At 38.1% G+C, this 18,930-nt stretch overlaps 1 protein-coding gene across 1 annotated transcript in view; it reads right to left on the bottom strand.

The window, feature by feature from the left end:
* The window catches only part of LOC133617136 (multiple PDZ domain protein), a 154,325-nt gene that overhangs the window by 52,134 nt on the left and 83,261 nt on the right, over positions 1–18,930 (bottom strand). Inside the window, exons 22-26 of the mRNA XM_072914912.1 lie at positions 16,571–16,696; positions 12,633–12,801; positions 8,796–8,906; positions 6,576–6,635; positions 53–115 (exon numbers count right to left, since the gene is read on the bottom strand). Coding sequence (XP_072771013.1) covers positions 53–115; positions 6,576–6,635; positions 8,796–8,906; positions 12,633–12,801; positions 16,571–16,696 — 529 coding nt within the window. The remainder of the gene's footprint in view (positions 1–52; positions 116–6,575; positions 6,636–8,795; positions 8,907–12,632; positions 12,802–16,570; positions 16,697–18,930) is intronic.

Below are 18,930 nucleotides of genomic sequence, written 5' to 3'. Positions count from 1 at the left end.
CTACATTAGCACACACACACACACACACACACACACACCTGGAGGTACCAACCTTGAAAGGAGTGGGAATGAAAGGGTTTGTGGGGGCGGGACTAAGAAGGAGGCCACTGAGAGGCTGAATGTTGGTCATGTGACCATGTGGGGAGACACATACACAGAAGGTCTAAATACGCATTGTCAGCAGAAAAAGACGAGGTAGGAGTGATGACTCATGGCAGTGTAGACGTCTCACACACACACGCACGCACGCACGCACGCACGCACGCACGCACGCACGCACACACACACACACACACACACACACACACACACACACACACACACACACACACACACACACACCTTATATCTCTGCCTAACTTCTACAGGTCTGAACTCTAAAATACAAAAAAAGCTACTTTGCAAACTTTCCGACTTGGGGGCCGCATTAGGCTAAAATATTTGGCTGGGGGCCAAACATATATATATATACATATATACATATATATATATATATATATATATATATATATATATATATATATATATATATATATATATATATATATATATATATAAATATATACTGCAATAAGGTGGCGACTTGTCCAGGGTGTACACCGCCTTCCGCCCGATTGTAACTGAGATAGGCTCCAGGACCCCCTGCGACCCCTAAGGGAATACGCGGTAGGAAATGGATGGATGGATATACATATATATATATATATATATATATATATATATATATATATATATATATATATATATATATACATATATATATATATATATATATACATATATATATATATATATATATATATATATATATACATATATATATATATATATAGATATATACATATATATATATATATATATGTATATATATATATATATATATATATATATATATATATATATATATATATATATATATATATATATGTCTTAATAAGGTTATCCAAAAAATATTGCTCGATACCGTGGTAGAGCGCAATATATGTATGTGTGGGAAAAAAATCACAAGACTACTTCATCTCTACAGGCCTGTTTCATGAGGGGTTCCCTCAATCATCAGGAGATTTTAATGGAAGCATTCACATACCATGGTTTGTATAAGGCACAGAGTGGGTGGGTACAGGCTGGCGTAGGGGCGTGGTGATTGGCTCATGTGTTACCTAGGAGGTGTTTCCGTCTGTGGCGGCATGCTGATACAATTTCGCTGCGCTTGTTGAGGGATGACAGGTCTGGACGGTATATAATAAACAGTTTCTCTTTCAAGCATAGGTTACATCTTTTATTACCACTATTGTAAGGTGTGCTGGATGCAAGAATTTGCCATGTTATTGAATATTCAACATTATTGTCTTTGAGGTCCCAAATGTGTTTGCTGAGTTCTGTGGTATTTCGCAGGTTTTGGTTCCTGAAAGAAGCCTTGTGATTGTTCCATCTGGTTTTAAACTCTCCCTCGGTTAATCCTACATATGTGTCGGATGTGTTAATGTCCTTGCGTGTTACCTTAGATTGGTAAACAACTGATGTTTGTAAGCACCCCCCGTTGAGAGGGCAATCAGGTTTCTTGCGGCAGTTGCAGCCTTTGTTGGTTTTGGAGTCGCTCTGTTCGGGGGCCGACGGCTCATTTGCAATTGTCTTGTTGTGGTTTGAGATAATTTGTCGTATATTGTTCATACAGCTGTAGCTCAATTTAATGTTGTTCTTGTTGAATACTTTTCTTAGGGTGTTGCCTTTGGGGAAGTGTTTGTCAATCAGAGTGAGGAATTTGTGGCCAATGTTAGTTGAGACGTTTTTGCTGTATGGGGGGTTGTACCAGATGATGTTGTTTCGTTTTCTGTTCTTTTTTGGTTGGTTTCCTGGCGTGGGTTCATAGGTGAGGGTGAAATTGTATCCGCTTTCATCAAGTGCTTTTTGGTACGGGGGGGTTGCTTGGTCAAATTCAGCTTTGCTAGATGACAGCATCGATAGCCTTTTATTAATTCCGGTAGGTATTCTTTTCGTGGTGGTGGGTGGGTGGTTGCTGTCATGGTGCACGTATTGGAGTGTTGTGTTGGATTTCGTGAATGGTTGGTAGCTGCTATTTCTCAGGTTGAAAGTGACGTCGAGGGAGTTGACGGTTTGCTTGTTGGCTTCAATCGTGATCCGTAGGCCGTTCTCTTTGAAAATTTGGCATATGCCCTTCTTGGTGTTCTCGCTGCTCCTTGGCGATGCGCGACACACTGCCAGTCCGTCATCACGGTAAATACCAAGGTTCAGATTGAGGCTAGCGAGCTGGGAGAGGAGGAAACTCCCAACGAGTTCACACGTTTCTGCTCCGTCAAAACTTCCCATAGTGACGTCAAATGTTGAATTGTTCTTTTTTTGCCATGGTGTACTGTTGTGGATGAGTATGGAGTTTTTTGCGTGGATGATGATGTTTCTTTCGTTGCCTGTGATTGAGTCGTAGTCTGAGGCGAAGTCTAGTGCTTGAGTCAGTAGGTCTTGGGTGATGGAAGGGTAAAATTCTTCGATGTCGAAGGAGATAAAGTTGTGCTGTTGTTTGTCTTGGATGTTGTTAAACCATTTGATTACTGCTGCTGTATTTCTCCATTGGTTGAGTGGTGTTTTGTCCTTGATTTTTGTGTTGACTCTGTCCAGGATTATTTTGCTGATTTTTCCTATTTCAGATTTAGTTGGGTTTATTAGTCGGCATGTTGGGTTATTTGCGAAGTTGGGTTTGTGGTCCTTCAATGTGATGAAGGCTTCCTTGTTGGCTGTGGCGTCCACCCTGTCCTCAATGTCCAGTTCAGCCGCGATCCTTTTATTTTCCAGGTGGATGTTCTGTAAAGTGTTGGGTTGTGCTTTTTTGTATGATTTGGTGATGCTTCTGTCCAGTAAGGTGTTATGTTCTGGTATGTCCATTCTGTAGAAGTTTGTGGTTTTATCGGCGGCTATGATGAGTTTGTTTACTTTCTTGATGCGCTCCTTGTCATTTTTCAGCTTGGTGAGGAGTGGGTTGCGGACTGGCTTGAATTTGACTGATTGTATCATTTTGAGCATGTCGTTCTCAAAATCCTTTAGTTCCTCAACTGTGGGTGGGTTCTTGGTAGATTTGAATCCGTAGGTTGCACTTGATGAAAGCGGATACAATTTCACCCTCACCTATGAACCCACGCCAGGAAACCAACCAAAAAAGAACAGAAAACGAAACAACATCATCTGGTACAACCCCCCATACAGCAAAAACGTCTCAACTAACATTGGGCACAAATTCCTCACTCTGATTGACAAACACTTCCCCAAAGGCAACACCCTAAGAAAAGTATTCAACAAGAACAACATTAAATTGAGCTACAGCTGTATGAACAATATACGACAAATTATCTCAAACCACAACAAGACAATTGCAAATGAGCCGTCGGCCCCCGAACAGAGCGACTCCAAAACCAACAAAGGCTGCAACTGCCGCAAGAAACCTGATTGCCCTCTCAACGGGGGGTGCTTACAAACATCAGTTGTTTACCAATCTAAGATAACACGCAAGGACATTAACACATCCGACACATATGTAGGATTAACCGAGGGAGAGTTTGAAACCAGATGGAACAATCACAAGGCTTCTTTCAGGAACCAAAACCTGCGAAATACCACAGAACTGAGCAAACACATTTGGGACCTCAAAGACAATAATGTTGAATATTCAATAACATGGCAAATTCTTGCATCCAGCACACCTTACAATAGTGGTAATAAAAGATGTAACCTATGCTTGAAAGAGAAACTGTTTATTATATACCGTCCAGACCTGTCATCCCTCAAAAAGCGCAGCGAAATTGTATCAGCATGCCGCCACAGACGGAAACACCTCCTAGGTAACACATGAGCCAATCACCACGCCCCTACGCCAGCCTGTACCCACCCACTCTGTGCCTTATATAAACCATGGTATGTGAATGCTTCCATTAAAATCTCCTGATGATTGAGGGAACCCCTCATGAAACAGGCCTGTAGAGATGAAGTAGTCTTGTGATTTTTTTTCCCACACATACATATATATATATATATATATATATATATATATATATATATATATATATATATATATATATATATATATATAGAGAGAGAGAGAGAGAGAGAGAGAGCATTTGGCATTTTTCCCATCTAGTTCCAGCAAGCAGGTCGTGTTGTGTGTTGACTTGTGGTGTTGTGTGCAGTGTTGGGACTAACGCATTACAAAGTAACGTGTTACTGTAACGCCGTTAGTTTCAGCGGTAACTAGTGCCGTATTTTTCGGAGTATAAGTTGCACCTGCCGAAAATGCATCATAAAGAAGGAAAAAAACATATATAAGTCGCACTGGAGCCCGGCCAAACTATGAAAAAAACTGTGACTTTTAGTCCGAAAAATACGGTAATCTAACGCGTTATTTTTTATATTCAGTAACTCAGTTACCGTTACTACACGATGCGTTATTGCATTATTTTACATTATTTTTGATGTAGGATGGGCTAGAAACAGAAGATCTGAGTGTGTTTTATTGGAGCGCTGCAGTGTCGTCCTTCTGAATCTCTTGTCTCACAAGCCGGAGAAGAGAGACGCGCACTCTGTGTGTGTCTGGGTGTGGGTGTTGGTGTGGGTGTGGGTGTGGGGAGTGGAGGGGAGTGGAGGGGAGGAGAGGGGGGGGTGTCTGTGTTTACTAACAACGGAGCCGCAGTCGACTCGAGTGTCTTAACATGGAGATATTCTCACTTCTTTTTTTTGTCGAGCACAAAGAAAAGAACATTTTAGTTCAATGTAAGTTGTGTCTTGGATCAAAGATCCGTCTACTGCCCAAAACAACAATTCAAATCTGCCTGGTTAGGCTTTGTGTATGTCACGTGTGCCTTCTTTAGGTGAAGCCAGCTTTACAGCTATGTTGTTATTATGCTGTTTGTTACTTATGTTGTAGCTTTTTCAAATAGTTTTGTCAATTTGTTCTGGCCTGAAACAAATTGGCCCTTTAAAACATATCTTTGTCTTTGTGTGTTGTATGTAGAGCACATTGTTTGCGTGTTGTATGTAGACCACATTGTCTGTGTGTTGTATGTAGACCACATTGTTTGTGTGTTGTATGTAGATCACATTGTTTGTGTGTTGTATGTAGAGCACATTGTTTGTGTGTTGTATGTAGAGCACATTGTTTGTGTGTTGTATGTAGAGCACATTGTTTGTGTGTTGTATGTAGAGCACATTGTTTGTGTGTTGTATGTAGAGCACATTGTTTGTGTGTTGTATGTAGAGCACATTGTTTGTGTGTTGTATGTAGAGCACATTGTTTGTGTGTTGTATGTAGAGCACATTGTTTGTGCGTTGTATGTAGACCACATTGTTTGTGTGTTGTATGTAGAGCACATTGTTTGTGTGTTGTATGTAGAGCACATTGTTTGCGTGTTGTATGTAGACCACATTGTCTGTGTGTTGTATGTAGACCACATTGTTTGTGTGTTGTATGTAGATCACATTGTTTGTGTGTTGTATGTAGAGCACATTGTTTGTGTGTTGTATGTAGAGCACATTGTTTGTGTGTTGTATGTAGAGCACATTGTTTGTGTGTTGTATGTAGAGCACATTGTTTGTGTGTTGTATGTAGAGCACATTGTTTGTGTGTTGTATGTAGAGCACATTGTTTGTGTGTTGTATGTAGAGCACATTGTTTGTGTGTTGTATGTAGAGCACATTGTTTGTGCGTTGTATGTAGACCACATTGTTTGTGTGTTGTATGTAGAGCACATTGTTTGTGTGTTGTATGTAGAGCACATTGTTTGTGTGTTGTATGTAGAGCACATTGTTTGTGTGTTGTATGTAGAGCACATTGTTTATGTGTTGTATGTAGAGCACATTGTTTGTGTGTTGAATGTAGAGCACATTGCTTAGCAGAGTTGAGTGATGCAAAGGCATGTGAAGTTGATGAACAGATTGTATTATTGTCCAGTGCAATAAGAGTACTGACATGAAGGCTACAAGGACATTAATGGGAGCTTTTAAAAAAAAAAGGGAAAAAAAAAAAAGTAACTAGATAGTTACTTTTCACAGTAACACATTACGTTTTGGTGTAAGTAACTGAGTCAGTAACTGAGTTACTTTTGAAATAAAGTAACTAGTAACTGTAACTAGTTACTGGTTTTCAGTAACTAACCCAACACTGCTTGTGTGTAACCGTGTGTGTTGACTTGTGGTGTTGGGTGCATTTTTTGTGTTGCACCATGACTAGGGATGGGTATTTGGATTGGGCCATATAGGTAGATGCTGCGCTGATTGCACTTCAACTCACAATCATTGATCTAAATGACTGAAGAGCAAAAATTTTGCAGATATTTAAAATGAATTTGAAAACACTGTGGGCCAAATTCCTTATCAGACTCCTGACGACTTGTGGGCCAAACCGAAGACACCAGCAGTCAGCAATTGGCCCGCACGTCATCATGTCTCTGATAAGGAATCTGGACCACAGTGTTTACAAATTAATTTTACATTAATTTGTAGTTGGACACCCATGTTCTAGACATTTCTTCATCAATAAAAAAAACACAGAAACATTTTAGCAGTGTTTATTTTACCTGACTTCTATCCGACTGCAAGGTTGGAGTTAGTCTCTCACAGTTAGTCAGCACAGGAGACTGTGGGGGACATTATGACCAAATATGAGTCAAATAACACCAAATATGAGTATATATGAGTGAATATGAGTGAAATATGAAATATGACCAAATATGAGTGAATATGATTGAATATGAGTGAATATAAGTGAAATATGAGTGAAATATGAGTGAAACATGAGTGAATATGAGTGAAATATGAGTGAAATATGACCAAATATGAGTGAATATGAGTGAAATATGAGTGAAATATGAGTGAATATGAGTGAAATATGAGTGAACATGAGTGAATATGAGTGAAATATGAGTGAATATGAGTGAAATATGAGTGAATATGAGTGAAATATGAGTGAAATATGAGTGAATATGAGTGAATATGACTGAATATGAGAGAAATATGAGTGAAATATGAGTGAAATATGAGTGAATATGAGTGAAATATGAGTGAAATATGAGTGAACATGAGTGAATATGACTGAATATGAGAGAAATATGAGTGAAATATGAGTGAAATATGAGTGAATATGAGTGAAATATGAGTGAATATGAGTGAATATGAGTGAAACTGAGTGAAATATGAGTGAATATGAGTGAATGAGTGAAATATGAGTGAATATGAGTGAATATGAGTGAAATATGAGTGAATGTGAGTGAATTATGAGTGAATATGACTGAAATATGACCAAATATGAGTGAATATGAGTGAACTATGAGTGAATATGAGTGAAATATGAGTGAATATGATTGAATATGAGTGAAATATGAATGAATATGAGTGAATGAGTGAAATATGAGTGAATATGAGTGAATATGAGTGAAACTGAGTGAAATATGAGTGAATATGAGTGAAATATGAGTGAATATGAGTGAATGAGTGAATATGAGTGAAATATGAATGAATATGAGTGAATATGAGTGAAACTGAGTGAAATATGAGTGAATATGAGTGAAATATGAGTGAATATGAGTGAATATGACAGAAATATGAGTGAAATATGAGTGAATATGAGTGAAATATGAGTGAATATGAGTGAATATGAGTGAAACTGAGTGAAATATGAGTGAATATGAGTGAATGAGTGAAATATGAGTGAATATGAGTGAAATATGAGTGAATGTGAGTGAATATGAGTGAATGAGTGAAATATGAGTGAATATGACTGAAATATGACCAAATATGAGTGAATATGAGTGAACTATGAGTGAATATGAGTGAAATATGAGTGAAATATGAGTGAAATATGAGTGAATATGATTGAATATGAGTGAAATATGAATGAATATGAGTGAATATGAGTGAAATATGAGTGAATATGAGTGAATATGAGTGAAACTGAGTGAAATATGAGTGAATATGAGTGAAATATGAGTGAATATGAGTGAATGAGTGAATATGAGTGAAATATGAATGAATATGAGTGAATATGAGTGAAACTGAGTGAAATATGAGTGAATATGAGTGAATATGACAGAAATATGAGTGAAATATGAGTGAATATGAGTGAAATTTGAGTGAATATGAGTGAATATGAGTGAAACTGAGTGAAATATGAGTGAATATGAGTGAATGAGTGAAATATGAGTGAAATATGAGTGAATATGAGTGAAACTGAGTGAAATATGAGTGAATATGAGTGAATGAGTGAAATATGAGTGAATATGAGTGAAATATGAGTGAATATGAGTGAATATGAGTAAATATGAGTAAATATGAGTGAAACTGAGTGAAATATGAGTGAATATGAGTGAAATATGAGTGAATATGGGTGAATATGAGTGAAATATGAGTGAATATGAGTGAATATGAGTGAAATATGAGTGAATATGAGTGAAATATGAGTGAAATATGAGTGAATATGAGTGAAATATGAGTGAATATGAGTGAAATATGAGTGAATATGAGTGAATGAGTGAAATATGAGTGAATATGAGTGAATATGGGTGAATATGAGTGAAATATGAGTGAATATGAGTGAATATGAGTGAAATATGAGTGAATATGAGTGAAATATGAGTGAATATGAGTGAATATGAGTGAAATATGAGTGGATATGAGTGAAATATGAGTGAATATGAGTGAATATGAGTGAAATATGAGTGAATATGAGTGAATATGAGTGAAATATGAGTGAATATGAGTGAATAAGAGTGAAATATGAAATAAAGTAATGTGTGAGCCACCTGTGCTGTGTACTGTGTGGACTGAACCAGAAGGTCCACAGAGTCTCCTGCTCGGCGAATGGCGTCCACCACCTGCTCATGACTGGCATCACGCAGGTCCTCACCACACACCTGTACACCAGGTCACATGACACACACACCTTAGTCACATGACTGTACACCAGGTCACATGACACACACACCTGAGTCACATGACTGTACAGCAGGTCACATGACACACACACCTTAGTCACATGACTGTACACCAGGTCACATGACACACACCTTAGTCACATGACTGTACACCAGGTCACATGACACACACACCTTAGTCACATGACTGTACACCAGGTCACATGACACACACACCTTAGTCACATGACTGTACACCAGGTCACATGACACACACACCTGAGTCACATGACTGTACAGCAGGTCACATGACACACACACCTTAGTCACATGACTGTACACCAGGTCACATGACACACACCTTAGTCACATGACTGTACACCAGGTCACATGACACACACACCTTAGTCACATGACTGTACACCAGGTCACATGACACACACACCTTAGTCACATGACTGTACACCAGGTCACATGACACACACACCTTAGTCACATGACTGTACAGCAAGTCACATGACACACACCTTAGTCACATGACTGTACACCAGGTCACATGACACACACCTTAGTCACATGACTGTACACCAGGTCACATGACACACACACCTTAGTCACAGCAACTTGGAGGAGAGTCAATACAAGACACGGGTCTGCCACTAGGGGAGAATCATGTTGACTTCATACAGAATGTAGGCCACACAGTAAGAAGGGAGTGGAGTCTAGAACCAGTTCGTCTACAGAACCACAACCAATTCCTTGGACTCGCAGACGGGAACATGGCGCGCAAAGTTGAGCTACTTTTTACAAGAAGATTGTAACAGACCAACTTGTAATATTTGCAAGCTTTTGTTTTAACCAGCAGTCATCTGGTGTAAATACTACAGGTACTAGGTAACACCTACTATCATGTTAATGTACTAGGTAACACAGACTATCATGTTAGTGTACTAGGTAACACCTACTATCATGTTAGTGTACTAGGTAACACCTACTATCATGTTAGCGTACTAGGTAACACCGCCTTGTATATCTTGTTTAGCACTTAGCAATACTGCTACATGATGCTTAGTGTTTGAGTAAAGCTGCATCTGTTTAGTACACTAAAACTTGTAGATCATCCTCCTTACATTCAGGCTCAAAACTAGAAGTTTCTGGATCATCATTTGTCCCAAAGTAGTCTTTGTTGTCTCTCATCAAGTCTGCCGTGATTAGTAGTCTTCTTGTTGTTGTTGAAGGGAAAGTGAACGTTGTGACGTGTCTGTGTAATTAAAACACAGCTGTATGCTTAAAATGATAAAAATATGTAAATTACATGTTATTATGAATGTTACTAGATACTACATATATACTTACATCATGTATATACTGTATTATATGTTATTATGAATGTTACTACATGACATATATACTTACATCATGTATATATTACATGTTATTATGAATGTTACTACATGACATATATACTTACATCATGTATATATTACATGTTATTTTAAATGTTACTACATGACATATATACTTACATCATGTATATATTACATGTTATTATGAATGTTACTACATGACATATATGCTTACATCATGTATATATTACATGTTATTATGAATGTTACTACATGACATATATGCTTACATCATGTATATATTACATGTTATTATGAATGTTACTAGATACTACATATATACTTACATCATGCATATATTACATGTTATTATGAATGTTGCTAGATACTACATATATACTTACATCATGCATGTATTACATGTTATTATGAATGTTACTACATGACATATATACTTACATCATGTATATATTACATGTTATTATGAATGTTACTAGATACTACATATATACTTACATCATGCATATATTACATGTTATTATGAATGTTACTAGATACTACATATATACTTACATCATGCATATATTACATGTTATTATGAATGTTGCTAGATACTACATATATACTTACATCATGCATGTATTACATGTTATTATGAATGTTACTACATGACATATATACTTACATCATGTATATATTACATATTACTATGAATGTTACTACATTACATATATACCTACATCATGTATATATTACATGTTATTATGAATGTTACTAGATACTACATATATACTTAGTGTGTATATAAAAAAAATGATGGAGGTTTTGGAAGGTTTTTTAGAGAGCTTTATAGGTGGAACAGAGCAACTCCCTTTGACTCCGTTGTTAGCTGACTTTTGCTAGCATTTATTTACGATTTAGAATGCATAACAATATGTTATTGGCTTACATAAGGGTTGTGAATAATAGTCACCACTGCACACAAATATATATTTTCCTTGGCTGACATCCATGGCTATAATTCCGATTCTACTATGTTCTCTCCCGCTGGAGAGTGAAGGTTCCCAGGTGACCTTGGAAGCAACACGACTGACTGGAACATTCCAATGCTGCTTAAAGGACGCTGGCATGTTGGCATGTGCCGCTAAAAGAAAAAGATGGCCAACCATAAAAAGCAGCAAAGGAATAATACGTGTCGACATAGTATATGTGCACATACTGCACTGTCTATGAATGATGTCTCACTCTCTGTCACTGTGACACCCCCCCCACCCCCCACACACACACACACATTTTTATATTTCTTACCTTCTTGAGACCTGAGAAAAAAGCCTACCTTTTAAGGACCAGCCTTTCTAGATATATAAAGAAGTGTATTTACAACATTAATAATATATACATACTATGCACATATAAAAAAGCTTGTTGTGAAAAATGAGTTCACAAGAAAAAGGTCACAATTTCACAAGAAAAATTAAGAATTTTGGCAGTAGTATTATAATAAAAGTCGTCATTTTACTCAACGCAAGTTAAAATTTTACAATAAAAACTGAACATTTGTGCAATATTATGATAAAAGTTGGAATTTTACTCAATAACAGTTTTTACAAGAAAAGCTTAAAATGTTGGCAATTTAATAAAACATTTTACTCGACAAAAGTCACAATTTTATCAGAAAAATTTAAAATTTTGGCAATATAATAATAATTGGAATTTTACTTTGCAAAATTGTGACAAAAGTCATCATTTTACTGATATTTAAAAAAAAGGCAATATTGTGATAAAAATCAAAATTTTATATGACAAATGTCACCACTTTGCAGTAAAAAGTAATAATTTTACATACAAAAGCAATATTACAGAAATATGAGAAATTGTTCCCAATTTTATGAGAAAATAATCTACATATTGTGAGAAAAAGACTGCTAAAAAAATTTTTTTATAATTTGAATTTGTTGTTTGTAATTGGTTTTTAATCTTCTTTATTCACTTCAAGTCATTACAGTATGTCTCTTTATACATATTTATTTTATTTGTCTAATTAATTTTGGCCAAAGGGGCGCATTTCAATTTCTTACACACACTTGTTATTTCATATGTTGACCAGAGGGGGAGCACTTTTAAAAGCGACACACAGTCAATTTGAGAAACCCCTCCTTTTTGGGACCACCCTCATTTTGATAGATGTCACCACAAAGGAGACATTGTCTGTTAGATGCAATGTTATTGATTTATGTCATCACTTGTTCACACCTCCTCATATGGAAGATACTTTTCCTTCTTCATGTCTCAAGAAGGCTAGAATAACAAGAACACACACACACACACACACACACACACACACACACACACACACACACACACACACACACACACACACCTCCAGTATCCTGTCCCCGACCTGCAGGGTGTGGTCAAGTGCTGCGGAGGTGATGTTCTTGATGAAGACCCCCCTCATCATGTGACCACCAGTCAGCCGGTGGCCCATGCCCCTTCCTCCCATGATGCTGAGGCCAAGAGAGCGGCCTGCAGCCCGCCTGAGCTGCACTCTGCAACACAGCAGGAGACACATGTCACTGCAGGGGGCCAACACAGGAAGATGGATGGAGAGACAACTGAGATCTACACTTTTTCATGTCAAATGTTCCTTAAAACTAGTTTGTACACTTGATAATGGGACTTTTTTACCATGGGAGACAACATAAATAAATGATAAATGGGTTGTACTTGTATAGCGCTTTTCTACCTTCAAGGTACTCAAAGCGCTTTGACACTACTTCCACATTTACCCATTCACACACACATTCACACACTGATGGCGGGAGCTGCCATGCAAGGCGCTAACCAGCAGCCATCAGGAGCAAGGGTGAAGTGTCTTGCTCAGGACACAACGGACATGACGAGGTTGGTAGTAGGTGGGGATTGAACCAGGGACCCTCGGGTTGCGCACGGCCACTCTCCCACTGCGCCACGCCGTCATGTTTCCAAATTCAAACTAATCAGAGTTTGATCTGCATTTGACCTTGGAGGTGTCACAGTATTTGGTGTGTTCTGGTACTAGTATAGTATGGTGGTACTAAGGAATCAAACACAGTACTATACTCTGAAAAGTACCAGTTCCCCATTTTTTCCTCTTTTTTTTTTAACGGGCATGACATTGCTGGTTTTTACGAACAGAGGAGCATGTGCACACACACAGAGTACTTACAAGCAGACACAGTGTGTAGACAGAAAAGGGAGAATGGACGCATTTTGGTGTGAAAAGTAAAGATAAAGGTGAAGTTATAACACTGAAACACCCTCAGGAAGAGCTGCTTTAACACATGGCTAACATCCATCCACAGTGTTTTAGCTACTTCTAAATCACTAATTCTGGCCTCCATGGCGACAAATAAAGTACAAACCCCATTTCCATATGAGTTGGGAAATTGTGTTAGATGTAAAAATAAACGGAATACAATGATTTGCAAATCATTTTCAACCCATATTCAGTTGAATATGCTCATCAAACACTTATTTGGAACATCCCACAGGTGAACAGGCAAATTGGGAACAGGTGGGTGCCATGATTGGGTATAAAAGTAGATTCCATGAAGTGCTCAGTCATTCACAAACAAGGATGGGGCGAGGGTCACCACTTTGTCAACAAATGAGTGAGCAAATTGTTGAACAGTTTAAGAAAAACTTTTCTCAACCAGCTATTGCAAGGAATTTAGGGATTTCACCATCTACGGTCCGTAATATCATCAAAGGGTTCAGAGAATCTGGAGAAATCACTGCACGTAAGCAGCTAAGCCCGTGACCTTCGATCCCTCAGGCTGTACTGCATCAACAAGGGACATTAGTGTGTAAAGGATATCACCACATGGGCTCAGGAACACTTCAGAAACCCACTGTCAGTAACTACAGTTGGTCGCTACATCTGTAAGTGCAAGTTAAAACTCTCCTATGCAAGGCGAAAACCGTTTATCAACAACACCCAGAAACGCCGTCGGCTTCGCTGGGCCTGAGCTCATCTAAGATGGACTGATACAAAGTGGAAAAGTGTTCTGTGGTCTGACGAGTCCACATTTCAAATTGTTTTTGGAAACTGTGGACGTCGTGTCCTCCGGACCAAAGAGGAAAAGAACCATCCGGATTGTTATAGGCGCAAAGTGTAAAAGGCAGCATGTGTGATGGCATGTGGGTGTATTAGTGCCCAAGACATGGGTAACTTACACATCTGTGAAGGCACCATTAATGCTGAAAGGTACATACAGCTTTTGGAACAACATATGTTGCCATCCAAGCAACGTTACCATGGACGCCCCTGCTTATTTCAGCAAGACAATGCCAAGCCACGTGTTACATCAACATGGCTTCATAGTAAAAGAGTGCGGGTACTAGACTGGCCTGACTGTAGTCCAGACCTGTCTCCCATTGAAAATGTGTGGCGCATTATAAAGCCTAAAATAGTACAACGGAGACCCCCGGACTGTTGAACAACTTAAGCTGTACATCAAGCAAGAATGGGAAAGAATTCCACCTGAGAAGCTTCAAAAATGTGTCTCCTCAGTTCCCAAACCTTTACTGAGTGTTGTTAAAAGGAAAGGCCATGTAACACAGTGGTGAACATGCCCTTTCCCAACTACTTTGGCACGTGTTGCAGCCATGAAATTCTAAGTTTATTATTATTTGCAAAAAAAAAATAAAGTTTATGAGTTTGAACATCAAATATGTTGTCTTTGTAGCATATTCAACTGAATATGGGTTGAAAAGGATTTGCAAATCATTGTATTCCGTTTATATTTACATCTAACACAATTTCCCAACTCATATGGAAACAGGGTTTGTAAGTTTCTTACAAGTATCATTATCACTGCAGGACGAGGAATATCTAAACATGCTTCACTACACACCGTAGGACGATACAATAGCTCACCGGCGTCACAATGTAAACAAAAGCCATGGGTGGATCTACACCTGACATCCACTGTAATGATACCAAGTACAGGAGCGTATCTAGTCGATACTACTATGATTACATCAATATTTTTTAGCATCACAAAATCTTCTTTCGTTTTAAAAAAAATGTATATTATGTTTATAAAGTCAGGAAATACGTCCCTGGACACATGAGGACTTTGAATATGACCAATGTATGATCCTGTAACTACTTGGTATCAACATGATCCATACCTAAATGTGTGGTATCATCCAAAACTAATGTCAAGTATCAAAGAAGAGAAGAATAAGTGATTATTACATTTTAACAGAAGTGTAGATAGAACATGTTAAAAGAGAAAATAAGCAGATATTAACAGTAAATGAACAAGTAGATGAATAATACATTTTTACAGTTTGTCCCTCATAATGTGTAGAAAATAATAGGTCACACAATATGTTACTGCATACGACTTATTAGGAGTCTTTGTTTGTTTACTTACTACTAAAAGACAAGTTGTCTAGTATTTTATTTAAGGACTAAATGACAATAATAAACATAAGTTTCATGTACACTAACATTTGTTGTTACAATAAAGACAATAATGACATTTTTGATGGTCCCCTTTATTTAGAAAAGTATGGAAATACATGTTGGTACCGGTACTAAAATACTGGTATGGAGACAAGACTACAACCAAGTAATTCTGGAGTATTTAACTTATAATAGTTAATAATTGACACCCAACCTCTGACGTGGAGATAAAAAGACATTTGTGATGAAGGACTAATTATAAGTCAACTTTGATTGATTGATTGATTGATTGATTGGTTTTAAGATGAGTGTAGGGACTCAGGACCATATAATTATGACTTAATGTTTTAGTTGATGACCTCATCCTAAAGCAGACTAATTGAAGTCATATGAGTCAATCAGCACCTCCCACATGAAGTACATGAAGATGCACTCCTGCAGTCGGCCTGAAGGAGGCGCACTCGGACAGAAAGTCAGCCTTTAAAGCAAGAAGGACTTTTTTCTTCTTCCTTGCCTCGCTTGAAATGGTCGCCTTGGGCAGAGGATGGCGTGTCGGAGATGAAGTCCAAAACAATAGAATATCATGGCTGCCCAGGGAAGACACACACACACACACACACACGCAGCGCTTTGAAGCCACTGCAGCTTATGTGATTTATAAGGAGGGGCGGCCGTTAATACCTGGAAGATCTGATGTGGGTGTCATCCTTTTACACACCACCTGTGTGTGTGTGTGTGTGTGTGTGTGTGTGTGTGTGTGTGTGTGTGTGTGTGTGTGTGTGTGTGTGTGTGTGTGTGTGTGTGTGTGTGTACAGTCCATAATATGAGAAATATAAGACAGCAAATATTCCATGACTGACCTTCGTGGTTGACCCCAAGTGTGAGGACAAATATCTCCTTCTGCTCCTTGACCTCCCATCATCTTCATCTTCATCTCCACCTTCACTCCATCCTCCTCCTCCTCCTCACATGTTGTGTTGTGACCTCTGAGAAGAAGCAGACTTTAGTGGAGGAGTCATCCAAAGGAACATGAACATGGAACATCATCACTAGTGCTTCACTTTGGACTAACTATGATTGACCATTGCAAACAATAGTTTGGACTAACTATTGACCATTGCAAATAATAATTTGGACAAACTATTGACCATTGCAAATAATAATTTGGACCAACTATTGACCATTGCAAATAATAATTTGGACTAACTATTGACCATTGCAAATAATAATTTGGACTAACTATTGACCATTGCAAAGAATAGTTTGGACTAACTATTGACCATTGTAAAGAATAATTTGGACTAACTATTGACCATTGCAGAGAATATCTTGGACTAACTATTGACCATTGCAAAGAATAGTTTGGACTAACTATTGACCATTGCAAAGAATATGTTGGACTAACTATTGACCATTGCAAACAATAGTTTGAACTAACTATTGACCATTGCAAATAATAATTTGGACTAACTATTGACCATTGCAAATAATGTGTTGGACTAACTCTTGACCATTGCAAAGAATAATTTGGACTAACTATTGACCATTGTAAAGAATATTTTGGACTAACTATTGACCATTGCAAATACTATTTTGGACTAACTATTGACCATTGCAAACAATAGTTTGGACTAACTATTGACCATTGCAAAGAATATGTTCGACTAACTATTGACCATTGCAAAGAATATTTTGGACTAACTATTGACCATTGCAAAGAATAGTTTGGACTAACTATTGGCCATTGCAAAGAATAGTTTGGACTAACTATTGACCATTGCAAAGAATATTTTGGACTAACTATTGACCATTGTAAAGAATAGTTTGGACTAACTATTGGCCATTGCAAAGAATAGTTTGGACTAACTATTGACCATTGTAAAGAATATTTTGGACTAACTATTGACCATTGCAAAGAATAGTTTGGACTAACTATTGGCCATTGTAAAGAATATTTTGGACTAACTATTGACCATTGTAAATACTATTTTGGACAAACTATTGACCATTGTAAATACTATTTTGGACTAACTATTGACCATTGCAAAGAATAGTTTGGACTAACTATTGACCATTGCAAAGAATATGTTGGACTAACTATTGACCATTGCAAAGAATAGTTTGGACTAACTATTGACCATTGCAAAGAATAGTTTGGACTAACTTTTTACTGAAAAAGAACTGAAGCTGAATGATAAAATGTAGTCATACTGTCATGATCCGTGACCCGGATCATGTTTTGCTTGGTCATGTTCTGTTAGTTTTGGACCCCCACGTGACAGAACGAAGCCAGACAGAGGGTGGTGAGAAAGGTGAATAAATAGCTCTCTGATTAGTGCCCGGCAGCAGGTGAGCGTGCCGACCACTAACCAGAGACAGGTGAACCCAATTAGTACCCGTGGTGACCAAAACAAACAAACCCAGAGGTGCACACAACAGGAAATAAGGGAGTCCAAAACTAACAGAACACCACTGGGTCACGGGTCATGACACATACGAACAAGGTGGTCGTCTATATTTCTAATTCTCCATTCTATATTCCATATTTGGAAGGCAAAACTCTGTGAGTTTGGTTCAAGCTGCCCCAAAAATATTTGAGGTCGTGGCGAGGGGAAAGAGAGCGAGAGTAAACATGGGAGTGCTGTATTAGTTGTGTAGGCGTGAGTGACGGGATGCAGCCTATAGACGAAGAAATGGTTCCAGAGTGAGGAAGCATGGATGTATTGAAAGTGAGGAGAGAGGGGGTGTTGTTGGATGGAGAGCAGTAGAGGCAGGCAGACGGAGTGAAAGCGGCGACAGACACAAGCCAAACAATTCATTTTCGCTGACAGTCAGCACTGAGATCCATAAGCGAAGAGCTAAATATAACCGGAGAGATTTAAAATGCAGGAGACAGAGAGAGAGAAAGAGAGAGAGAGAGAGAGGGAGGATGCTCTCACCACAAAGGATGGAGAGGAGAAAATATGGACTGGACAGTCCTGGATGGAGCTAATTGAATATCCTCACTCACAGCATCAGCACGTGGGAAGTAAAACACTCATAAGGTGGACACGTTGAAGGTATAACTAGAGTTGCAAAGAGGTCAAAAGTTTCCTGAAATTTACCACGGGAAGTTAAGCTCAGGAAGTTTGGACATTTTGACCTTTTTTTGATTGTTCAAAGTTGGACACCGTCCATTTTATTCTGTAGCGTGTAGAAGACGAATGCAAAGCCACACACA

This window comes from Nerophis lumbriciformis, linkage group LG16 (genome assembly GCF_033978685.3).
Source record: "Nerophis lumbriciformis linkage group LG16, RoL_Nlum_v2.1, whole genome shotgun sequence".
Classification (NCBI taxonomy): Eukaryota; Metazoa; Chordata; class Actinopteri; order Syngnathiformes; family Syngnathidae; genus Nerophis; species Nerophis lumbriciformis.
This window is presented reverse-complemented; position numbering and strand designations above follow the sequence as displayed.